Below are 26,844 nucleotides of genomic sequence, written 5' to 3' on the forward strand. Positions count from 1 at the left end.
TAGGAATACCTAATGTCCTTCTATTGGTAATTAGAAAATCATACTGTGATATATCCTTATAATATAATACTTTTCAGCAGTAGAAAGGAATAAACTACTGATTCTACTCAACAACATGAAGGAATATCAAAAGAATTATGTCACATAAAAAATGTCAGACACAAAATAAATGAAATTTTAGAAGTGGTAAAATTATAGTGACAGAAACTATATCAGTGATTGCCAGCATGGAAAAAGGAGAGTGATTGACCACATAAGGGGACATAAGGCAATATTTTTGTGCAGAGGTGGGAATGTTTTTATATGTGTGTGCGTACACACAGTGAAACACCACTTTACACCCACTAGTATGGCTGTAATTAAAAAGACAGAGGAGTTGGAAAAGATGCGAAAAAATTGTTACCCTCATATATTGCCTGTGGGAATGTAAAACGAAAGAGCGGCTTTGGAAAACAGTTCGCTGGTCGTCAAAAAGATAAAACATAGAAAGTCACTACAGCTACCAGCAATTCCACTCTGGTATATATGACCAAGAGAAATGAAAATATATGCCCATACCTGTATATGAATGTTTATAGCAACATTATTCATAATAGCCAAAAAAGTGGAAACAGCCCAAATGTCTATCAATTGATGAATGGGTAAATTATCTTATATTCATATACTGGAAGAGTATTCAGGATTAAAATGAATGAAATACTGATGCATACTACAGCATGGGAAAACCTTAAGAACAGTTCGCTAAGTGAAAAGAGTCACAGAAGACCATATATTGTATTTTATTATATGAAATACTCAGAATCGGCAAATGTATAGCAGCGGAAGGTAGATTAGTAGATGACTAGGGCTAGAGGGGATGCGAGTGCATAGCAGTGACTCCTGTTGGAAAAGAAGTTTTTTGGGGGGATGGGAAGAAATCTAAAATTAGATTGTGGTAATGGTTATACAACCCTATGACTATACACTAAAAACCACTGAATTACACATTTTAAATAGGTGAATTATATGATAAATTATATTTCAGGCTAATGTTTACACACACACCTAATTTGTTTTCGCAAGAAAAAATTTTTTTATTAATTGAAGATACTTAAGGTTTTTAAATTATTCTTGTGATGTAAAAAAGGAAACAAAAGTACCAAAAGTGGTTTAAATTGTATAGATGATGCATCTGTGCATCTTATATATTTTGTACTTAAAATTTTTTAAATTAAAATATGCATGTTTTTCCAAAGGAAAAATTTTAACCTAAAACTTTTATCATTAGCTTCCATTTGTTAAATATTTGCTATGTACTAGGCCATTTGCTGTAATATTTAATGTCCTTCAAAATAAGGTAGTATTATATTCAGTTCACTGCTGAGGACGCAGTCTCAAAACTAAAAATCACATCTCCTTTTACTTAAAATAGTACCATGTTGCTACAAGCCTGATTTTTTTTTTTTTTTTGAGGGTTAAAATTTATTTATTTATTTTTTCAGCGTAACAGTATTCATTGTTTTTGCACAACACCCAGTGCTCCATGCAATACGTGCCCTCTATAATACTCACCACCTGGTTCCCCCAATCTCCCACCCCCGCCCCTTCAAAACCTCAGGTTGTTTTTCAGAGTCCATAGTCTCTTATGGTTCGCCTCCCCTTCCAATTTCCCTCAACTTCCTTCTCCTCTCCATCTCCCAATGTCCTCCATGTCACTCCACAAATAAGTGAAACCATATGATACTTGACTCTCTCTGTACAAGCCTGATTTTTATTGACCAAGTAATACTGCTGTGTGGTGGTTAGGTATGTTTGAAAAACTAATTCCATAATGTTGGACAATTAAGTGGTGTTTTAAATTTTTATTTAAATTCTAGTTAGTTAACATACAGGCAGTACTGGTTTCAGGAGTAGAATTTAGTGACTCCTGGCTTACATGCAACATCGGGTGCTCATCCCAAGTGGCCACTTTATCCCCATCATCCAGCCCATTTTCCACCCACCTTGCTCATCAACCCTGAGTATGTTCTTTATTGTTAAAAGTCTCTTACAGTTTGTCTCCCTCTCTCTTTTTCTTTTTTTTCTTTCCCCTTTACGTATGTTCATCTGTTTGTTAAGTTCTACATATAAATGAAATCATATGGTATTTGTCTTTCTGATTTATTTCACTTAGCATAATACACCCTAGTTCCATCAACATCATTATAAATGGCAAGATTTCATTCTTTTGATGGCTGAGTAATACTCTGTGTTATATATGTACCACCTCTTTATCTGTTCTCCCGCAGATGGACATGGGCTCTCTTCACAGTTGGGCTGTTGTTGATAATGCTGCTTATAAACATCAAGATGCATGTGCCCCTTAGAGTCTGTGTTTTTGTAACTAAATGGTTTTTAATTGATGGGTCTATTTATGAATATAACATGATGCTTTTGATGAACTGCTTCTTTGCTATGAGTTTCTAGGAATGTAATTACTGATTTGGTAAATTAATTATCGGATTAATTTAAACATCTTTGTCAACATTTTGCTTTGAGTGAATTGTCATTTGCCCATTTAGCAACAGCCATCTATTGTTTTTCCTAAGATTGTAAATGATACCTTTATATATAGAAATCAGTATTAACTTAAATTCTATTTCCAGTATGTGTCCTTTAATTTCAGTTGTGTTGGTTTGCAGTAGAGTTACACATGAAGTTTGGGAGGTGGTGTGGGGAGAGAAACTAAAAAAATAAGCTCAGCTGTCAAAAAGTGAGCAATGTTTAAAAAGTTACAAAATAGGGTGCCTGGGTGGCTCAGTGAGTTGGGGCCTCTGCCTTCGGCTCGGGTCATGATCCCAGGGTCCAGGGATCAAGCCCCATATTGGGCTCTCTGCTCCGCAGGGAGCCTGCTTCCCTTCCTCTCTCTGCCTGCCTCTCTGCCTACTTGTGACCTCTGCCTGTCAAATAAATAAATTGTTTTTTAAAAAGTTACAAAATAACTTTTACCTCCAGGAGCATGTTTGTATCTGATGTTTAGATTCCATGTGTATTCTGCCACAAAGCAATTAGGATACAGTTACTAATCTAGTAAGGTTACTAATTTAGATTTTTCTCGTTTTAATAGTGCACTGGTAAAACTGATGAATAAATCAATAGAGGGGACAGCAGATGATGAAGAGGAGGGTGTAAGTCCAGATACAGCTATTCGTTCAGGACTTGAGCTTCTTAAGGTACTTTTGAGATAATTTTGTCTCCATACCTTTCCAGTTTTAATTTGAACTCCCTTAAGGATATGCAAAAAAAAAAAAAAAAAAGGATATGCAAGGGTTGAGCTTTATTTCACTGGAAACTGTTTGAAAGATTAAACATTTGTGGTAGAAATCATAGTTTATAAAAACAGTATTTATTTTACATTACAATAATGTGATTGTTTTACATTATAAAATAATAATTTGGAGGGGTTTCAGGTTTCATTCATCATTTGCATACCTGTATTTAATAACATGTGCTTGTAACAGTATGTTCTAAATAATCCAGTCTTACCGTTCATCTGGACTAGTAGGAATATGCTTGCAGGAATTACATGATAGCATCTGTCTGATCAGGGAATTTTTAAACAATTTCTAATCATATTTATATTCTTATGCCAAAGAATTCAAAGAATAGAGCGATTAATAAGAGCCAGGTCAGACAAGACTTTATGGACAAGGTATGACTTAATCTAGAGGAAACACAGCACAAAGAAACACAAGAAAATAATTCTTGGCATACTTTAGGAACTGTTGGGAGTCTACTGACGCAGAGTAAAGGATTGCTTTGAGGAGTAACAGGAAACAAGGTTGGTTTTAGATTGTGGAATGCTGATGGAGCAGAAAGGTATTATCAGGGTCTTTCATTCTGTCTTTTAATATGATAACGGAACTTGACAGAGCTTTCATGAGATGGAGTAAAGAGGAGAGGAAATTGAAGGCAAAGAAACATTTAGATCACTATAATATATAAGCTAAGTGAGAAAAGAAAAATCAATGCAGTGAACATGAGATAGAAAAGAGAGTGATGGGATTGTATTGGAACAGTCTTAAACATAATTTCATGAAAAGAATTTATATGCTTAGCAAGAAAAATTCTAATTATATTTTTAATGATGAGGTTATATTTTTAAAGTAATTTTAAGAACATTTTTAATAGGTTGCTTCAGTTTTTCAAATTTGATTCTCCCATTTTTTTTCTAAGTAAAACTTACAAGGTTTTATATTATCAATTTATTAACATGTCAACATATTGTCTAGGTATTGTCAACAAGGACTTAACCAAATGAGACCGTCTCTTTACTTTATAACCGAGTAAATATGTGCTTATTAAATAAGTTAATGAAGACTATATACTCCATCCCCTGCTCCCCACTTTTCCCCTTTTAGCCCTTATTCCTGATATTATGCTAACTAAATTGTTTCCACTTCGTGGAAAGTAAACTTTGCAGACATGTTATGTCTAACTTGCTGTACATTCCTTTGGGATAGACTGGAACTTATGTAGAAATAAATAAGGCAATAATTACTTATGTTTGTAATCATGATGAAAGTTCACAGTTATGGCTTGCTTATAGTTCCAAGCAGTGAACTTTTTGTGATGGATTCCACTTAAAATATCCCTTATAGAGTATCTTTTTGCCAGCGAAGTAAAGCCTTGTGTTAACATTTTGTTCACATCACAGTATCATAGTCCATAAAAAAGAAGCCACGTTTTCTGCATTCCCACTATCAGAATAGACTAAGAGGGGAAGAAGAAAATAGGGCAAGGGCTATAAATCACCTCTCTTAAGGAATCTAATGCATGATATTTCTGCTAATGTCTCATTAAATGCAACAAATTTCAAAGGAAGCTATGAAATAAAATCTTCATTCTGTATAGCTAGCATATGCAGCCCAGTATTTTGAATTGTATTTATAATAGAAAATAATTACCTTCTTTTAATGGATTAAAACCATTGTCTATACTTCTAAAGTTGTATCTGTTCCTCCAGGTTCTGTCTTTCACACATCCTACCTCGTTCCACTCTGCAGAGACATATGAGTCCCTGTTACAGTGCCTCAGAATGGAAGATGACAAGGTAGCAGAAGCTGCTATACAAATTTTTAGAAATACAGGCCACAAAATAGAAACAGACCTACCCCAGATACGATCGTGAGTATATTTTTTCTCATGGTAAACACAAACGGTTTTTTTTGTTTTGTTTTGTTTAACACAAAAGTTTTTTAAGTGTGGGAGCCATGCAGTTTTCCCTTTCATGGAGAAAGATAGGAGAGGGGAAAGTGAACTTTACTTAGAAGCTACTTGTCTGGGGGCAACTGGGTGACTCAGTCGGTAGAGCATCTAACTCTTAAACTCAGGGTCATGACTTCAAGCCCCCTACATTGGGCATGGATCCTCCTTAAAAAACAAAACAAAAAAAAACTACTTCTTGGTATCCTTTGTTTTATCTTTTCTCTGCCTCATGTTACTCCTCTACCATTAAAAGAACAAACTGAAGAATAAATTAGGCAGAACAAACTGAAACTTTGTTTATAACAAGATTATTTTTAAATATTAATATTCAGGAGTTTTCACAGAATTTCAAGTTTCTGGTTAATATATCTTCCTTATCTATATATGTTCATTTTTTTCCCTCTAGCTGGTTTAAATTCAAAAACTGCTACCTTCATGTCTCACCAAAGAATGGGATAATCAAGTAGTGTGCTTAATAGCTTATCTTATTAATTGCTTGGTTATTGGCAGTGGTCTTTTATAGTTTTGATCTCTCCCTCAAGCTTACCTTTCCCCTTTCATCATAAGAATGAAATACTTTTTGGTATTTTTGCTTTGGCATCTTAAAGAGGTTGCCTTAGGATCAAACTTGTGCTCAGAGTTTATATTTAGACAAAAGATGTGGGAGATGTCTTTTAGAGGAAAAACACCTTGCTGATAGCTGTTGAATCACATGTTCAGGGTATATGCAAATAGTTGCAGATATATCCAAATGAAACCAGTTTTTCCTTACAGGATAATAATAGGATAAGAGGACTCCTGACTCCTAGTTTTTATTAAATTTGTGAGCTATTAGTTTCATTTGAGAAATAAATCAATATTTTGTACATCCTCTTCATTCTCAGAACTATTCTGGCTAATAATAAAGAATTATCACAGTGCCTGTTCTCAAGGAGTTTATAGTCTAGAGAGAATAATCTTTATATTTGTACATTGAGAAAAAAAAATTTCACAGTAGGATAAAGTTTCTGGTGAGTTTTTAACAAGGTTGGAAAGCCTTTTTTAAGGTAAAGGATTTATTCAGAAAGGAATTCTATCCCAAATGAAGCAATGGAAAAATAGGGATAGATAGAATAGTTAATTTTGGACACAAGGAATAAAACCTCTTAATCTTTTTTTTTAAAGATTTTATTTATTTATTTGACAGAGCACAAGTAGGCAGAGCAGCAGGCAGAGGAAGAGGAAGAAGCAGGCTCCCCACTGAGCAGAGAGCCCAACTAGGGGCTCCATCCCTGAGTCGAAAGCAGATGCTTAACCACTGAGCCACCCAGGCGCCCCAAAACCTCTTATCCATAAGCCTAGTAGTGAAGAAGGAAGGGGAGAATCTTTGAAAAGCAGAGAAGCACAACAATGCAGGCCTTAACAATAACCTTGATGGCATCATTAGATTATAGCACACTAGAATAACAAGGAAAAGGTTTAAAATTGATGTATGTGTCCTCATTACATTAGACTAAGAAGAATAAATAATACATTTAACAATAATTCAATCAATGCTCTGTCTCCCTTTGTTACTTGTATTATAAAAATTGTTACTGGTAAATAGGGTTGTGAGAGAAAGACAGTACTCAGTTAAGGAGGCTACTTGGGCATAGAAATCTCTAATTTATCATTCTAAACCTGCATACAAAGAAATGTGGCATACTCAGAAATGTCAAATCCAACTTATACTGACTAGTATATGTTACAGTTTTTTGGCTGAGGTGAATGACCTGGGATCTGGGCTATCACTCTTAATGTCTACCCTTCTGTTTTCATGAGAAGACCTTTTGTCACCATGGTATTTGACACCACTGACTTATAATCTATAAAATAGGACCACTGCAGTAAATGAATGACAAGTATCTTTCCTTAAAATTTTTTTTTGCCTTAAGTAGATTTTCTTCTTGATTAAAGAAAAATACTTGCTTGTTCATTGTAAAAAGGTGAAACTTCAGGTAATATAAAAGAGAGTCACTGTCAGCAATTTGGCATCTCATATGAGTATTTTATCTACTTGATGTGTATACCTGTTCTTTTATAGGTTGATACGCACATGCTGTTTTCTTCGTACAGTTTTTCCCATATCATCAACTTTTAATGCTTAAGACTGTAATGTAAGACAATAGAGTACATATTGTCCTAAGGCAAGATTGTTTACTTTTGATCTTCAGTGTCAATATGGAGGTTAAGTGCATGGATCTTAACAGAAGTATACATCTTCACATCCCAACTTCACCAAATCCTAGCTCCATCAACTTAAGAAATTTAAATAAATAATATTTTTGTGCTTTAGTTTTCATATCTGTTTAATAGTCCTCCTTGGGTGACTATGCGGATTAATTGACTTAATTAATGTAAAAACATTTAGAATGGTGCTTTACACAATTTCTCAATAATCGTTAGATGCTTTTATTACTCCTCTACCAATATGTATATATATGTGTCTGTATCCTTGCATACTTTGTTTCACTGGTATCATTTCAGCTCTTTAATAAAACTTGGTCTTTTGTTACTTTTTTCCCATGACTACATTAAAATAACTGAAGGGGCTTATAAAAGGTGAATGGAAAATTAGGACTATGTACTTAGAAGGTAAATACAAAAGTATGGCATGGGGCAAATTTTAGATTATAAATTAAGGGTGGCTTGTTTATTTCTCCATATTCATGAGGTAGCTTTAAAACAAAAATTGTCCAAACAAAAAACAAAAATTGTCTCTTTTAAGTACCTTTTTCTTGAGACATTGTGTTACTTGGATTATAATGGAGGACAGATAAGGAGTTTTAAATCTTTCTGTAGATGAGCTAATTTTTAAGGGAGTCTTCTTGGGGCACCTGGCTAGCTCATTTGGTGGAGGATGCAAACTCTCGGTCCTCAGGGTTGTGAGTTCGAGCCCCACTTGGGTGTAGAGATTACGTAAATAAACTTAAAAAAAAAAGGAAGAAGAAGAAGAAGAAACTTCTCTACCAACATACATCCAAACAGCTATGGGAAAGGAATTAGAGGAGACAACCAAAAAAACTACTTGTGCTATATGGGCTTTTTTTTTTTAACTATGATATTTTTTACAGGACCTTAATTCCCATTTTACATCAGAAAGCAAAGAGAGGTACTCCACACCAAGCAAAACAGGCTGTTCACTGTATACATGCCATATTCACAAATAAGGAAGTCCAGCTTGCACAGATTTTTGAGGTATATATAATATATAGGATGCGTTTATGTTGATTTTTATTTTTATGCTGTGTGGTTTGGTGAAGATAGAAGGTAGTTTTTTTGGAGGAGGGGCTGTTTAGTCATAAATTCTGTGGGAGCAGGGGCTGTCTTTTTTGAGCACTGTATTCACAGTCTTTAGATCTCGTATATGTTCAAACACTACATACAGAAGAATATTCTTTGTGTTTGTGTTAGAACATTTCACTTAGTTTTAGCTTTATTGGCTCAGTGGTATGTATCCTCAGAAAGTAACTTTGAACTACCCAGTTTTTAAAGTACTTGACAGCCCTACCTGAAAATTAGTCCTGTTTGCCTTTTCTTATATATGATATTTGGCCTGATTCCACTACTGGAAAGGTACTCCTGTTACTTTAAACAGCGAACATTTATTTAATGGTCCACGGTCTTTAAAATGTCCAAGTCCACCAACATACCAAGGCTGTTATTATAGATCGCTTGAAAATTATGCTGATTTGATGATGCAGAAATGTTCTTGTTTTTACTTCTGCCTTTTATGTGTACTTTATTTTTTTCTTTCTTTTTTTTCTGGATTCTTTCTTACCGAGTTTCAGTAATTAAAATAAGAATTGAGTGTCTAATATGGCTGAAGCTACTTTTGATCATATCATTAGAACAGCTTTGTTTGGGCACAGCAAATTCAGGAGGGTCAGGAACATTTACTGTTTCCATAGAATGTCTGGATATTTATAAAACAAACTGATAATTTTGACTCTTTCATTTTTATAGCCACTCAGTAGGAGTCTGAACGCTGATGTACCAGAACAACTTATAACTCCATTAGTTTCATTGGGCCACATTTCTATGTTAGCTCCAGATCAATTTGCTTCCCCAATGAAATCTGTAGTAGCAAATTTTATTGTGAAAGATCTGCTAATGAATGACAGGGTAAGTTTCTAATTTAATTAAATTTAGAATAATGATACTAAAACTGTTTACATCTTTATCACAAAAACATTTCTGCTTCTCTATTTAATTTTCTTTTCCTCTTAAATTATTGTGTTTTCCCTCCTTATTTACTTAAATTTCCAAATGACATCCTGACTTCATGTAGCTATTACCAGAACTTAACATTTAAGAAAGAAAAAATGAGAACATAAAATGGATGAATCATGAAGTAAAAAATATAAGTCAAATGCTATTATCCTAACATTTGAAGGACGATTTACTGGAGTGCTAGAATTTTATCAGATGTTGTTAAAAATATGAGTGGATTTGTATTTAACTAGTGTTTTGAAATATAAATACACTGCATTTTTGGCATAGATATATATTCTGTTTTAGTTATTGAAGTGTGTGGGTGGGCGGTACATGCACATGTGTGTGTCCACATGCTAATTTATTAACTCTGGCTGGAGTCTGGGAATATATAGCTTGAAAAGACACCCCAGGTGGTTCCTGAAACACACCTCTGATTAAGAATCACTACTTTAAAAAAAAAAAAAGAATCATTACTTTACCAAGTAGATCTAAATTAAAAAGTTGTTGAGTGAAGACAAACCAGTTTTACCTGCTGGATCATTGTGGATGACTTTCAGTGCAGTGCTAATTTATCCCAGCTTACCTGTTCCTTCTGCATGACCCAATAGTCTTGGAGCCTTCGGTATCCAAACTTAAAAAGGACCTTTGCCAATACATTCCATCCTTTTTCCCTTCCCCCATTTGGATGTAATAGGCTAGAATGGAAGAGCATGGGCCAAGTGTCATTTCCCACTCAACACATTCAGGCTGTACTTTGCTCTATTGATAGATGTGAATGGGGATAAACGTGAAATTTAAGACACCTGCTAAGATGACTAGATTGTAGTTTACAACGGCTCTTTTTTGTTGTTGTTTGTGTGGTAAAATATACATAATATAAACATTGGCATTTTTGCCATTTTTAAGCATATATCACTTATATATGCCAACATTCTTGTTTTTGTTGTTGGGTGGGTGTTTTTGTTTGGTTTGGTTTTTTAAAAAATAAGAAAGTTTTATACCCTGTATGCCTCCTCTGTACATAGCAAATACCCAGGAAAGCCAAACAACTCTCCAAAATGACCCAAAGTACCACCTAAAATATGTACCCATATTGTTGTGTAACTGTCACCACTATTTTCAGAATATTTTAATCTCAGACAGAAACTCTGCATTCATTTATCAATAACCACCATTGCCTCCTTCCCACAGCCTCTGATAACACTTCTGTTGTACTTTCTTCTAACTTTGTATTTGCCTCTTTTAGATACCTCTTACCATATAAAATTTGTTCTTTTGTGCCTGGCATATTTCACTTAGCATAATGACTTCAGGGTTCATTTGGTTACGTATTAGAAGTTCATTCATTTTATGCCAGAATAATACTGTTGTATGTGTAACCTACATTTTGTTTATTCATCAGTTAATGGACATTTGGGTCTTATTGCACCTTTTGACTTTTGTGAATAATGCTGATGTGAACATTTGTGTCCCTGTTTTCAAATCTTTTAGATAACTCCTAGGAGTGGAATTGCTAGGTCACGTGGTCATTCTTTGTTGTACTTTTTGAGGGATCACCACACTGTTTTCCATAGTGGCTGTACCATTTTGCATTCCCACCATCAGTGCACAAGTCTTCCAGTTTTTGTCACATCTTTGCCAGTGCTTCCTCTTTTTGTGTTTTTGATAATGGCCATTCTAGTGGATGTGAAGCAGTATCTTCTGGTTTTGGTTTGTGTTTCCCTAATGGCTAACATCATAAGGGATTTTTTTTTTTTCATGTGCTTTTGGCCATGTTTGTATCTTCTTAGACATTCAAAGTCCTTTGCACACTTTTAATTGGATTATTATTGCTGAGTTGTAAGAATTCTTTATATATTCTGAGTATTAAACTCTTGTCAGATACTTGCCAAATCAAAGATGATGAAGATTTTGTCCTGTATCTTAACTTTTAAGTGTTTTAATAGTTTTAGCTCTTAAATTAAGGTCTTTGATCTATTTCGAGTTAATTTTTGTATGTGATTTAAGGTAAGTTCATCTTCTTTTTTCTTCTTTTCTTTTTTTTTTTACACTTGTGGGTATCTAGTTTTTCCAGCACCATTTGTTTAAGTAATTGGGTGCCGTAACAACCTTGTTAAAAATCAGTTGACCATATATGTGAGTTCACATATTTCTGTTTCATTCCATTGGTCTGTATGCCTATAGTTGTCAGTGCCATCCATTTGTCTTGATTACTATAAATTTGTAATAAGTTTTGAAATCAAGAAGTTCAAGTCATCCAACTTTGTTGTTCTTTTTCAAGCTCTGGTGACTCACTTAAAGGTTTCCTAGAGCACTGCATTGTTCAGCATGAAAAACATAATGAAGGAAACTTTAAAATTCTTTCTAAGAGTTAAATATATTCAATTGTCTATAGTCAACAGGTGAGAAGAATGGAAAATTATGGTCTCCAGATGAAGAGGTTTCCCCTGAAGTACTAGCAAAGGTAAATTTGTGTAGGCCTTGATAATTTTTGTGTTAAAATAATGAACATTCATAGATATTTTTTCTTTAACCTGACAACTAATAGTATTTTTAAATGAGGTACTTTATTTTTAAATCAAAAGTTGTTTATCTCAAAGAAATTGTCGTCTTCATTGAGTTATTTACATATAGATCTATGTCAGGATCTTCTGTAGAACTTTGCACCTGCTAAAATAATATCAGTGAGGCTGTTTCACAGAAATTGTTTGTAGGATGTTGATGCTCAGAAGCCTCTCGAGTATAGCCTCACTACCACTGTCTATAAAAATATGAATATTAACTTGGCAAAAACAGATGCTGTTAATCGAATTCGTAACTTTTGATAGATACAAAATGTACCTCAATAAAACTAATTTTTAAAGTGGTAGTATTGGGATTAAAGACAAGACTTATTTGTTATCATCTTCCTTGATTAACATGTTTCACCTTGTGTAGTTTCCTAGTCGTGTTCCATCAATTCTTTTTTCCAAGTTGTCTATAAATATAGTAAATAACACCTAGATCCTTTAGCTAGTTCTCTGACATGCACTGGTAGCAATATTTTGAGTATAAACCTCCAGGTAATTATGACCACAAATAATTATGGAATCTCCTAATTTTTTTAATCAGGACAGACAGGATCAGACTTAATGATTTCTTCAAAATACTTTTTGCAATATTATAAAAAATATTAAGATCTATCTAAATAGCTCATTTTCATGACTATAACAGGTATAGTTTAAATAGTTATTTTTAAACAGTATATTTTCAAATAATTTGAAAATCTTAGGCAAGTGTGAAAAGCCTGGGTTCAGAAGCCAGACTTTGGGCATGTTATCTATAATAGTAATGTGTCTCCATTGCCTAATCTATTGGAAATAAAAACACCTCCCTTGTAGGCTTGTTTGGAACATCAAATAAGTTAATACATGTACAGCTCTGAGGAGAGTGCCTATTACAGATTAAACAGAATAAATATTTTTACTGTTAATTGTTATTACCCTACAGACTTATTTAATAAAACATGTCCACCAGCAATTAAGCAACCTCACTAATCTAATTGACATACATTAATCTTCCCTGTAATTGGAATTTTAAGTTCCTTTCTTTTTTTAGCATGTTAATATTTTATAGGTACAGGCAATTAAACTTCTGGTAAGGTGGCTGTTGGGTATGAAAAACAACCAGTCTAAATCTGCCAATTCAACTCTTCGATTATTATCAGCGATGTTGGTTAGTGAGGGTGACCTGACAGAGCAAAAGAGGATCAGGTGAGATCTTTCTTCCTTTCCAGTTTTTACAGCTCAAAATGTTGGTGGAACTTACATAGGAATTATTTACCTAATTAATACTGAATGTTGTAATTACACCATATGCTTCAGGATCAGACCTAATGTACTTCCATGGGGGTTCTCATCTCAATGATGATGGAATGTCTCTTCTCTAAAGACCAAACTTTTTCCAATGTTTAGTCATAATCACTGTATGTTACAGTTGGCTTCAACATATGGTTCGCTTAAGCAAATACCTGTTGAAATACTACTCTTTGCAAAACACCATGAAAAGCATTGCGACAAAAACAGAGAAGATTCAGTTCCTGTCTTTTACCCTATAGTATAGTAATTGAACAAGGGGGGTGACTTAGTACCATGAAAGGAATACATGCTTTAGTGGAAGAGTTCAAAGAAGGAAAAGTCACAGCCCTCCTGGTGGTTTGCAGAAGATTAAAACAAGGCTCTGCAAATAAGAAAAAAAAAAAGTTTCCATTTCTGCACATTTTCAGTGTTTTGTGAAATTACCATTTCTTCTTCCTATTCACTTTAAGATGAAAATAAAAGCAAATTTTTCATGATCCTTGTTTGTTTCAAATTCTTGATTTACTAGGGTCCAGGAGTACCAACAGATAAAACTATAGAATTCTACTCGTGATGTGTTCCTACTTTAAAATGTGTTATTACAGGATAGATTTAATTCATTTATGCACTCATTTTTTATTGAGCACTGTCATCTTAGGCACTGCTATGGGTTTTTTTTAAAGGTATAAAATCTCTTCTTCCAAGGAATATGCATTCCAGTGGAGGAGATTAGGAAATGAGCAAATTACAGTAGAGATGCTGACTGCTTTGATAAACTGAAGGAAACCATGGAAAATTATCTTTGTCATAGAATAAGTCAAGGGTAGTTTTGTAGGAACAGATTAGAAGATTAGAGCTGAGTTAGGGGTAATAAAAAGTTTTAAATTGGGAGAAACTATGGCAAAGGCTTAATAATGAGCTTTTAATAAGATAAATAGGCAGGATCCCAAATAGAGATGAAGACTACGAATTACCAGTGTTACTTTTTAACAATGTTTAGCATCACTAAATACAATAAATAGTTTAAACTTAGCGATACTTGCCTATCGAATTAGCAAAAATATTTTTTAAAGTAATCACTGCTTCTTGGGTTCAGGAAAATGGGTCCCCTCATTAGTCCTGTGATTATAAATTGGCACAGTCTTGGCAGGACAGTTGGGCATTTTGTGTCTAGATCCTTATAAGTGTTACCCTTTTGACTATTTTTACACTCATGAAACAATAAAAAAATCATAAAAACAAATATGCAAACATGTTCTTTCCAGCATTTTTTATCATCACAGAAAATAAGGGAATAGTTAATTGTGGAACACAAATGTCATGAAATATTAGGCAAATCTTAATTAGGTATTATATATACCATGGTGTAGCTTGATCTCTGGCATCAGAAATTTCTGCAACTCTACACTCCGTTTACTAAGTGTGTGAATCTATAAATCACTTCTCTAAGCATCAATTTCCTCATCTTACAGCGTGAAAATTAAATGAGATAAAGCCTGTGAAATGTTCACACACTGCCTAGCACAGACTTGAGCACCCAGATGGTAGCTGGTTTTTGGTTTTTTTTTTAATTCCTCAATCATTTGTCTGAGAAGCCATTTGAAGTTCCCTCAAGAATACCGGTGTTCACTTTGATAGTCCTGTTGTTCTAGAGTGCCACGTTTTCTCCTCTTGTATGGTAGTGATGGACTCAGCTAGCTTTCCACATTTCCCGAAGTCTTTAAAACGTCATAACCATGCTATGTTTAACATAAGTTGAAATAAGACTCTTCTTTCATCCCGTTTATTGTCACATTTTACCATTTAGGTAATAAAAAACTACTGGGCAGGAGTGGAAGTGCTGGACCTCCTTGGGGGGATGGTTGGATTACAAAAGGAAGTCTGCCCCAGAGACTAGTAGCCCAGATAGACACTGGCTCTCATTTCCATATCTTTCCTTTTAGATATTTGTCTGATACCTCCCCTTCTGTGGTGTAAATCAGCTCCTCATTGCTAGCACCTCCATTTCATCAGATGTTACACGTGTGTATATATGGATGTGCATTTAAAAACTGTAGGAAATAGATTTAATATGATAGGTGATTTAATCGAGTATTTTACAACGAATGCGTATTCCTCCTAAAATGAGGAATACTGTTCCTGATAGAAATGGTTCTTCTTGGCATTGCAGTGATCATAGTCGTGATCACAAGCAGAGCTGCTTGTTATGGTAGAGGACCTACGCTAGAACATAACTGAAAACGAAGGCAGATAAGTTTATCGTTAGTCACAATCATTTGAGCCTTTCTCCCTGTGTTGAGTTCAAGGACTCAAGGTTTAACTTCCCCAGATTTGTACATTATATGTCATTTTAAGCATAAAGTTAAAGACCTTAAAACTCAAAAAGGGATCAAAGCATTGTTATCAATGATAATGGTTATAGGAAATGTTTATTTCTTTTTTGTTTGTTTATAGTAAATCTGATATGTCTCGCTTGCGATTAGCTGCTGGTAGTGCCATAATGAAGCTTGCTCAGGAACCTTGTTACCATGAAATTATAACCCCAGAACAGTTTCAGCTCTGTGCACTTGTTATTAATGTAAGTAATCGTCTTATTTTTGTCAATTACTTGGCCTTCAAAGTTAAATACATTTACTTTCTGTGGACACAGATCCATTTACTGTGTACACAAAAGGAATTGCTATTATAACTATTCTAACTAAATATCTTCTAAGTATTGTTATGTATTCCCCAATAAATCATTTTTTTAAAATGAGGACTTTTAGAACAAACTGCTCTTTAGTAAATGTTTTCCAGGTTTTTTTCTGAACTAGATTATTTTGTCATGGTTTTAAAAGTACTGACATTTTTATTGAAGTATTTTTGGTTTTATGCTGCTGTAGGATGAGTGCTACCAAGTAAGGCAGATATTTGCGCAGAAGTTGCATAAGGCTCTCGTGAAGTTACTGCTCCCGTTGGAGTATATGGCGATCTTTGCCTTGTGTGCCAAAGATCCTGTGAAGGAGAGAAGAGCACATGCACGACAGTGTTTACTAAAAAATATCAGTATACGCAGGGAGTACATTAAACAGAATCCCATGGCTACTGGTAAGTACTTTTGAAAGCTCCAAGTGTGCGAGTGTATCGATTTGTAGGGGGCGTTTATTTCATATCTTTCCATTGTAGTATTTTTATAAGAACACTACAGTTTTTATAGAATGCCGTTGCTATAGTTGTGATATACTTAACATCTAAAATCCTGGTGTCTGAGTGTTATTTATGATATATAAGACTGGAGGAATTGTATTTTTCTTACGGGATCACAAGTGTGGCTTGATTTAAACACATTGCTCAGATGTCAGAGAGAATTATTTTCCCAGCTTTACGAAGGACTCACTGTATAATCTCAAATTATCCTTTGGCTTTAATAACTTTCAGCACTGAAATGCATTTCAGTATCATCTAGATAGCAAGTTGCCTATAACTTTAAAATAACTGAGGAAAAGATAGAAACTGGAGTGGTTTGAATGCAAAATTAGAGGGGCATTTTGTAAAGGCTGTTATGACTATTGTTAATAATAATGTTTTCACTTCAGAGAAATTATTATCACTGTTGCCTGAATATGTAGTTCCATATATGATTCACCTGCTAGCCCATGATCCAGATTTTACAAGATCACAAGATGTTGATCAGCTTCGTGATATTAAAGAGTAAGTCATGTTGATTTTCAAGAATTTTAGAAACTTTTACTTATTGAAAAATGATAATTTTTTTCCTGTTACTATTCCCATTAGAATAAAAACTTGTTTGTGGTTTTGTTTATTATAAATTTCATCCTAGAAAATTTTCCCCATCTGTCAGGTTCTTTTTGATTCTTTTGTTTCCTGTTTGCAATTAACTGAGACTTTGAAATAGGTTGGTTTAGTTATTTTAGTTTTTATATTATTTTCACTATTTGTATTAAGATAGGTTTCAGTTACATCACCTCGATAATTTTGAAAGCCATGTAGTAAAAATTTCTCTCCTTGAAACTAAACTTTACTTTCATACTCAAAAGATGCCTTAAAAATGAGCATGTACACATGAAAAATTCTGTGGCAGGATTATGGTAGTATAAAATTAGGCTTGTTAACACCAGTCACGGAGAGATTTGTATCTAGTGGAAACACAGGCAAGTAAACAGTTAAAAAACACTTGTTGAATAAGTGGTACTTGTGTAAAACAGAACTTTGTATATGATACAAGGTGAAAGAGTGAGAGGCAGCCCAAGTTTGTCTACAGATGACCGCCAGTAAACTTTTTTTTCTAATGGGGACACAAGAATTGATTTGTTTTGCTTTTAAATTCCACACCACAACATTTTACTGAAAATGAAGTGATTTTTAATCTACAGATAAATGATTTTTTAAATGATACTCAGGTTGTTTTTTATAAGTTTGGTTTTAAGATAGATTTGAATTCACAGTAGATCTTACACACAATGATTTCAATAAATCAGGCCCTCCAGAACACAATGTGGAGGTGTAACAATTATGTGATGACTTCTTAATACTCCAAGGGTACAAAGACCTTTGAAAGAAATTAATCTTCCTACAGTTTTAATCCCTAAAAGCAGTTTTCCTTTATAGATGACAGCAATATTGCCAGTTTCATTTACTTTTACTTTATAAAAGAACTCCCAGAGGAAGAAATTTCTGGAGGTTTTCCCTGATATATACAGCTATATTTTCTGTTGTGCTTACAAAATCTGCACAGTGTGGCACATCCAGATCCAGATTCTTATGATCAAAGGCCTTCATAACTGCCTCTTCCATGTACTCTCTGAGGTCAGTCAGATTCATAACCGTTCCTGCAACAGGATAAGTCTTCATAAGTGTGCCCATAGTCATTTGGATTGTTGAATTTCCCAAACAGTTTCAGATTTTCATTACTCGGAGGTTTGCTGTAGTGATGGGTTGTGCTGAGGGAGACAAAGTGGGACAGTTAGGCCCAGTGGCCAATGACAACCACATTGATTGCCTTGCCTCCGACCTCCAGGAAACTTTAAAGCAGTATTTACTTTCTCTTCTCTTATCATGATTTTGCTTTGCACTCTTAAACTGGTATCCTCAACTTGTATGTGCAAGTATTATAGGGGCGCGTGGGTAACGGTTAAGTTGGTTGAGTGTCTGCCTTCAGCTTAGGTCGTGATCCCGGGTCCTAGGATCAAGACCCACAACAGACTCCCTGCTCAGTGGGGAGGGGAGCCTGCTTCTCCCTCTCACTCTCCCTCTGAGCGTGTGCTCTCCCTCTCTCTCAAATAAATAAATAAAATCCTTTTAAAATAAATAAATATATTATGATTTTTGTGTGTGTGGCATTAAACCTTAATCCTGATCTCATTTGGGGCGCCTGGGTGGCTCAGTGGGTTAAAGCTCTGCCTTCGGCTCAGGTCATGGTCTCAGGGTCCTGGGATCGAGCCCCACATCAGGCTCTCTGCTCAGCAGGGAGTCTGCTTCCTCCTCTCTCTCTGCCTGCCTCTCTGCCTACTTGTGATCTCTGTCTGTCAAATAAATAAATAAAATCTTTAAAAAATCCTGATCTCATTTAAGTTTGTAATCAACATTTATCTCTACCTCCTACAGCTTTTGTCACTGAAACTGTGTCAATATCTTAATTCGAAGAGGTGTTATATCTTGTCCAACGTTACTGTTAAGCATTGGGCTATGAGCTCCTTACAGTTCGAGGGCTTGTCATTTCATTGTTGCTGCTTCCAATACATCATCCCAATAATATAGTCTTTCTATTTCAAATGCTTGAAAATAAGTCTGCATTTAAAAAAAAAAAATTTTAGGGCTTTTAGTTGATCTGTATTTTAAGAAGCCACATAATTAGGTTCTAGTCCCAGCTGTATGACTAAAAACTTTACCTCTGGCTCTCAGTTACCTTACCCATAACATGCAGGAGATTAAATAATTCCCAAAATATCTTCCAATTCTTGTTTTTGTTTGTCTTGTAATGTTTACGTTTGTATTTACAGGTTTTTTTCTTTAAAAACTTTTAGTTTGGCATTTCCCAGAAAGCACTTCTATAAAACGAAAACATGATGTATTTGTTTGCCTAGGACACAAGGTCTAGAGGTCTAGAGGACGTTTTAGTATATTTCAGTTGCAAAGCAGTCATGTGGAAGAGGGATTAGACTTAAGAGAGAGAACTGTGATGTGGGAAAAAGAGTACTGACATACTAGAAGTAATGAGTTAGAAATGAACTCACTGGCACATGTTTTCTGTCTAGCACGCAACATTTTTTAGGATCTTTAAACAATCAAGTTAGCATGTAATTTGAAGTATTAAATTATATGTTTTTCAAAGTGTGGTTTTTAACTTTGTGGAAATTATTAACTTATTGTGTCACTGTTCGGCTATTCAGTGTCTTTTATGGTTTCATATAAATTTCAGAATTATTTCTTCTAATTCTGTGAAAAAATGCCATTGGTAAGGATTGCATTGAATCTGTAGGTTGCTTTGAAATAGTATGGACATTTTAACAATATTCTTCCAGTTCATGAACATGGAATATCTTTACATTTATTTCTAGGTTTTGCAGTATCTTTCATTAATGTCTTGAGTTTTTGATCTATAGATCTTTCACCTCCTTGGCTGAGTACATTCCTAGGTGTCATTCTTTTTGATGCACTTATAAATGGGAATGTTTTAATTTCTCTTTCCGGTAATTATTAATGTAAAAAATACAAGATTTTTGTGTATTGATTTTGTATTCTGCAACTTTATTGGATTTGTTTATTCTAACAGTTTTTCGATGGAGTCTTTAGGATTTTTTGTGTATTATACCATCTCATCCATCTGCAACTAGTGACAGTTGTACTTCTTTCTTTTCAGTTTAGATGCCTTTATTTCTTTTTCTTGCCTAATTGTTCTGGCTAGGACTTCCAATACTTTGTTGAATAAAAGTGGTGAAAAGTGGATATCCTTGTCTTATTGATCTTAGAGGAAAAGCTTTTAGCTTTCGCCATTGAGTATGATGTTATACATGGTCTTTGTTATGTTGAAGTATGTTCCCTCTGTACTCACTTTGTTGAGAGTTTTTCATCGTAAATCGTTGAATTTTGTCATTCACTTTTTCTACATCTGTTGAGATGATCATAGCAATTTTTATCCTTTATTTTGTTAATGTGGTATACAGCTGAACCGTGCTTCCATCTATGGAGTAAAGCCCACTCAGTCATGGTGTATGATCCTTTCATTAATGTATTGTTGAACTCAGTTCCCTAATATTTTGTTGAAGATTTTTGTATCTAAATTCATCAGAGATATTGGCCTGTAGTTTTTCTTTTTTGTGGCCTCCTTGCCTTGTTTTGGTATCAGGGTACTGCCAGCCTTGTAAAATGATTTTTGGAAGCATCTCCTCCTCTTCTCTTTTCTAGATGAATTTGAGAAGAATTGATGGTAATTCTTCTTTGAATGTTGGTAGAATTCACCAGGGAAGCCATATGGTCCTAGATTTTTGTTTGTTGGGCAGTTTTCAATTACTAATTCAATCTCCTTCCTAGTAATTGGTCTTTCAGATTTTCTGTTCTCTATGATCCAGTCTTGGTAAGTTGTATATTTCTAGGAGTTTATCCATTTCTTTGGAATGTTCAGTTTGTTAGCCTGTATTTTTCATGCATTCTGTTATGGTTCTTTGTACTTCTGTGGTATTAGTCGTAACCTTTCGTCTTTGATTTCTGATTTTTGAGTCCTCTTTTTTCCTTCATCAGTCTAGCTAAAGATCTGTCAGTTTTCTCAAACAGCTCTTAGTCTCATCCATTTTTTTTTTCCTATTGTCATTTTAGTCTCTTTCACTTATTTCTGCTCTGAATTTTGTTATTTCCTTACTTCTTCTATCAGCTTTGGGCTCTATTTGTTCTTCTTTTCTCCTAGCTCCTTCAGGTGTAAAATTAGTTTCTTTCTGGAAATAGGTGTTTATCACTATAAATTTCACTCTTAGAGCTTCCCTGGTTGGATGCCTTTGCTGCATCCCATAAATCTTGGTATGTTAATTTCCATTGTTGTTTGTCTCGGGTATACCCTTTATGTCTCTCTTGATTTTTCCTTTGACCCAGTGATTGTTCAGTAGCATGTTGTTGAATCTATTCATATTTGTGAATTTTTCAGTGTTCTTTCTGTAATTAATTTCTGATTTCATACCATTATAGTCAGAAAAGATGGTTGATATTATTTCAATCTCAAATTCATTAAGACTTGTTTTGTGGCCTAACATATGATCTGTTTTGGAAAATGTTCCATGTGCACTTAGGAAAAACGTGTATTTGTTGCTTTGGTATGGAATGTTCTGTAAATATCTATTAAGTCCATCTGGTCTAAAATGTCATTTAAGACCATGTTTTTTCTTCTTGGTTTTTCTGTCTGGTGATTTGTTCATTTGACTGATTGGGGTATTAGAGTCCCAATATGTCAAAAATTATAAATATAATTATTGTATTTCTCCTTTTAGGTCTGTTAATATTTGCTTTATATATTTAGGTGCTCCTAAATTATGTTGGGTGCATAAATATTTACAAAGGTTATATCTACTTCTTTGTTGACCCCTTTCTCATTATGTGTCACTCTTTTTGTATATTATTACAGTCGTTTGTTTTGTTAATTGTTTTGTGGCTGTTTTTGTAGTTCTTCCCTATTTTTCTTTTGGTTACTTTCTGTGTGGTTTAATGACTTTCTTTAGTGGTATGCTTATATTCCTTATATTCCTTCCTCTTTATCTTTTGTGTATTTACTGTAGGTTTTTATTTCTTGGTTACCATGGTGCTTACATACAACTTACAATGGTATAAGTTGATAACAACTTAAGTTTGATCCCATTCTAAATGTCAACTTTTTTTTTAATTTCATGGGATGCTATTTTATTTATTTATTTATTAAAGATTTTATTTATTTGAGAGAGAGAAGGAGTGGGCGAGGGGGAGAGAGAAGCAGACTCCCCACTGAGCAGGGAGCCTGGTATGGGGCTCCTTCCAGGGACTTGGGGATCGTGACCTGAACCAAAGGCAGCCACTTAACTGACTGAGCCACCCAGGTGCCCTTAAATCTCAACATTTTAACTCTCCTCCCCACATTTTATGTTTTTGATGTTACAGTTAACATCTTTTTATCTTGTGTATCTGTTAATTATTGAATCATAGTTACTTTTACTACTTTTGTCTTTTAACCTTCATACTAGCTTTATAAGTAATTCACTACCTTTACTATAGTATGTATTTACCTTTCCAGTGATACTATTTAACGTGTGTTGTTGTCACTAAATAGGGCCTTTCTTTTCTACTTAAAGAAGTCCCTTTGATATCTACAGTGTTTGTGCTGAACAATGTGTTAGGTAGTCTTATAGGGATTCCTTATATGTAACCATTTTTTTTCTCTTGTTGCTTATAATATTCTCTCCCTGTCTTTAACTTTTGACATTTTAATTGGAATGTGTCTTGGTGTAGGTCTCTTTGGGTTTGTATGTTTTGGAACTCTCTGGGCTTCCTGGATCTGGTGTCTGTTTCCGTCCTTGTTTTCAGGAAGTGTTCAGCTATATTTCTTTAAATAAGATTTCTGCTGCTTTCTTCCTCTTCTGAAAGCTCTACAATTCAAATATTAATCCATTTGACATCCTTTGATTTCCTAAAGCTATTTTCACTTTTTATTTCCTTTATTTTTCTTTTTGCTGATTTGATTGGGTAAGTTCCACTGCCTTTCCTTTAGGTCGACTGATCCTTACTTTCTGTTTCATACCCAGTCTGCTGTTGAACCCCTTTATTATATTTTTCAGTTCCATTATTATACAGCTCTATGAGTTCTTTTTTTTTTTTTTTTTCTTTAAAGATTTTATTTATTTATTTGACAGAGAGGGAACACAAGCCGGGGGGAGTGGTAGAGGGAGAGAGCCCAATGCAAAGCTCAATTTCAAGACCCTGGGATCATGACCTGAGCTGAAGGCAGACACTTAATGACTGAGCCACCCAAGCACCTGGCAGCTCTGTGATTTCTGTTTGGTATTTTGGTAAATTTCATCCCTATTCAAGTTCTCACTCTGTTCATCCAATCTCCTCCCCAGTTTGGTGAGCATTTTATGACCATTACTTTGAACTCTTAATAAATTTACTTACCTTCCTTTCATTAAGGCTTTTTTATGAGGTTTTATCTTATTGTTTCATTTGGAACATATTCCTCTGTTTCTTCATTTTGCTTGACCCCTGAATAGGTTTCTGTACAGTAGATGAAACAACCATATTTTCTAGTCTTGAAGGAATGACCTTATGGAGGAGTTGAACCTTTTTATTCAGCTCTACCCCAGCTCTTGGTCATCTCTCAAAACTTTGAGTTTATCCAAGCAGCCTTTTATATTTTTAATAGCTCCCAGTAGTTAAGAATGTGCCAAGAGCTGTCAGTGTCCCATAATGGAGGATCTCTGCACCTAGATTCAGATTGACTGGAAGCCAGACCTTCAGGCAGCTGCATTTAAAAGTATTCAGATGTATTACAATCCTGAGGGCCCAGGAACATAAGCCTCACTGACTACCACAGAGCCTGGTAATCCTGAGGTACATCCCCTAATTGGCATTCATAAAAACTGGGGTTCCAAATGAGTATATGAGCCCTCTTCTGGGAGATAGCAACAAGCTGGAGAAAGACTGAGAGCACCAACATGGCATTTATAGCCTTTGTTCCTTGAGGAAGTGCCATAGGCCACTAAATGTGTGGCAAACCTAAGTCCTGCCCTTTGTCCAAAGCTCCAGAACAGAGCAAACTTTTGACAGGAAAAACAGGGTCTTAGCCTGCCAACAGTGGTCCCTCTGATTACCAAAGTCCCTTGGGACCCTGGAATGCAAGACCCTCCAGCCACCACAGCCAGCTGATTAAGGGGTGCCCCGTGAGCATCAGGCACAAAAATCAGATACCAGACTCAAAGCTCCCGTCCAAGAGACACTACTCTGGAGCATGGCAGAGGGTGACTATGAAGATAGCACCTGCCCTCCAAGGTCCCTGGAAAGAATTTCAGTCAGCCTCTAGATGATTGTTTTAATTAGAAGCCTACCCCTCAGGTCACAGTTATGATGACTGGCTAATAGGCCTACTTCACAGAAAAACCAGGCCCTGGGTCAGTTGCCTTTTTCTGTGCCTGGGAGGGGTGGTAGCTGGTAGTTCTTTAGGCACTCTTTGTGCACTGGTTACATTCCTTTGGGACCCAGGAACATAAGCCCCAATGACCACCAGTGTCAGGTGATGCAGAAGTGTCCCTTGGCAGCAGTCACAGAAATTGGGGCCCCAGGGAGGGGTCTGAATTCCTTTCTAGGTGATTATTACATTCCCATGTGACCCGACGCACAAGTTTCTTTGCTCTCCAGAGCCAGGTGTTCAAGAGATGTCCCCCTGGGCAGCACCCACAAAAAAATCAGGGCACCAGACATGCGTAAAGGTTCCCTTCTGGGAGCTACTCGTCCTCTGGAGCACAACAAAGGGAGAATGTAAAGATGGTACTCCCCAGTCTCTGTTCTGGAGAGCGTTCCAGCAGGCTCCTAGATGTGTAAGTTGAATTAGACACCTGCCCCTTGGGGTTAGGTTTTAAGCAGGTTAACGTTCTTCACTTTCAGCTGCTTCTGAGTTGGGTCCCAGAGTGGGTCAGTTCCAGCACACAAACCCTTTAAGTGGCATTTCTCCAATCACTACAGGCTTGTGGGGCCCACTATGGGACATTTTAGGGACTCATCTCTGAAATTCCTATTTTAGAAGTTGGGGTGACCAGTGTGGGATTTGAACCTTTTACCCCTCAGGAAGAAGCTCCAGGTATTTGAGTTCCTTCCCAGTTGTGGGTCACAGCACCAGGTGTGGGGTTCCTGGTGAGATTGTGTCGCAGCCTCTCCTACCCATTTTGATGTGTTTTTTTCTCTTGTTTGCCTAAGGTGTAGTCATCACTCAGTCACCTTTAGATTTTTTAAGAGGTAATTGGTTCCATATGTAGCTCAGACACAGTATGTTCCTGAGAGGAGGTGAGTTTGGGGGTCTTACTACATCACCATCTTGAATCAGACCAGGTTCTCTGTTTCTGATCTTCTGTCTGGCTTTTCTCCATTATTGAAAATAAGTTACTGAAGGGGCGCCTGGGTGGCTCAATTCATTAAGCGTCCAAGTCTTGGTTTCAGGCCAGGTCATGATCTCGGGGTTGTGGGATTGATCCCTGCATCAGGCTCCACGCTCAGCAGGGAGTCCGCTTGAAGATTCTTTCCCTTTGCCCCTCCCCCAATTCGTGCTCACTCTCATGCTTTCTCTCTTTCTCTCTGAAATAAATACATATATCTTTCAACAAAAGAAACTAAGATATTGAAGTTTCAGGTTATTATGCAGAATCATGTATTTCTCTTCAATTCTGTCAATTTTTGCTTATGTAATTTTGGGACTCTTAGGTTTGTATGTAATAGTAATATCTTTTTGCTGAATTGAACCTTTTATCATTGTAGTCTTCTGGGTCTCTTACAATCTTTTTTTAGCTTAAATCTATTTTGTCTGATCATAAAATAGCTACCAGCCCTCTTTTGGTTATTATTTGCATGAAATATGTTTTTTATCCTTTCACTTTCAGATCCTTTGTGGTTTTACTTCTAAAGTGAGTCTCTTGCAGACAGATATAGGTCAATCTTTTTTTTCTCTCTTTTCTTTTTCCATTCTGCTTATCTCTGCCTTTTGATTGGCGGCTTTAATCTATTTTCATTTGAAGTAATTACCAGTAAAGAGTTATTTATGCCATTCAGCTATTTGTTTTCTCTGTCTTATGTATGTTGTTATTTAATATCCTTCATTACAGCTTCTCTCTTTTGTATTTACTTTTTTGTAGTGAGCCTTTTTGATTCCCTTTTCTGTGTATTTTTAGTTATTTTCTTAGAGATTCCAAATAATATTTGTAACAACCTAGATTGAACAGTAGCAGCTTAGTTTCAATAGTACACAAACATTCTGTCCTACACATCTCTATCCCTCTCCCTTTAGTATTGATGTTGTGATTGGAATTATTCATGCATTTTCCTTTAAAGTCTTTATGTAAAAATAGTTAAAATTGAAAGTACAGTAATGCTGGCTTTTACATTTACTTACGTGATTACCTCTAGTATTTGCTAGTGTTCTTTCTTCCTTCTTACGGTTTTAAGTTACAGTCTAGTGTCCTTTTATTTCAGCCCAAAGGACTCACTTTAATAGTTCTTTTAAAACAGGTCCATTAAAAATGAACTCCATTAACCTAGTGCTATATTTCCCCCTTAGAGTAGACTCTCAAAACATTTACATAGAATGTAGGCAAAGAAGTATGCATTCGTTACCATCCAATGATTTCTCCCCTATTGACGGCTTAACTGAAGCAAGTCCCATGGCTGCCTGAGAATCATCCTAGGAACTATTACAAACAGGCCTTTCCCCAGGGATTCTGATGTTCATCCTGATTTGGGATTCACTTTTACTTAGAAATTCAGGTGCTCCCTTCAGATACTTAATGTGTTAAATTAGTATACAATAATAAGTGGAAAACAAAAATAGTTTGAG

General features: G+C 35.3%; 1 protein-coding gene across 4 annotated transcripts in view; it reads left to right on the plus strand.

Moving 5' to 3' along the window:
* Positions 1-26,844, plus strand: part of PDS5A (PDS5 cohesin associated factor A) — a 141,152-nt gene that overhangs the window by 92,384 nt on the left and 21,924 nt on the right. For all 4 annotated transcript variants that reach the window (XM_045990131.1, XM_045990150.1, XM_045990140.1 and 1 more), the window contains exons 18-26: positions 3,086-3,191; positions 4,985-5,145; positions 8,319-8,442; positions 9,211-9,369; positions 11,858-11,926; positions 13,078-13,214; positions 15,753-15,876; positions 16,181-16,385; positions 16,874-16,988. In XM_045990131.1, the coding sequence (XP_045846087.1) occupies positions 3,086-3,191; positions 4,985-5,145; positions 8,319-8,442; positions 9,211-9,369; positions 11,858-11,926; positions 13,078-13,214; positions 15,753-15,876; positions 16,181-16,385; positions 16,874-16,988 (1,200 nt within the window). The remainder of the gene's footprint in view (positions 1-3,085; positions 3,192-4,984; positions 5,146-8,318; positions 8,443-9,210; positions 9,370-11,857; positions 11,927-13,077; positions 13,215-15,752; positions 15,877-16,180; positions 16,386-16,873; positions 16,989-26,844) is intronic.

This window comes from Meles meles, chromosome 2 (assembly GCF_922984935.1).
Source record: "Meles meles chromosome 2, mMelMel3.1 paternal haplotype, whole genome shotgun sequence".
Taxonomy (NCBI): domain Eukaryota; kingdom Metazoa; phylum Chordata; class Mammalia; order Carnivora; family Mustelidae; genus Meles; species Meles meles.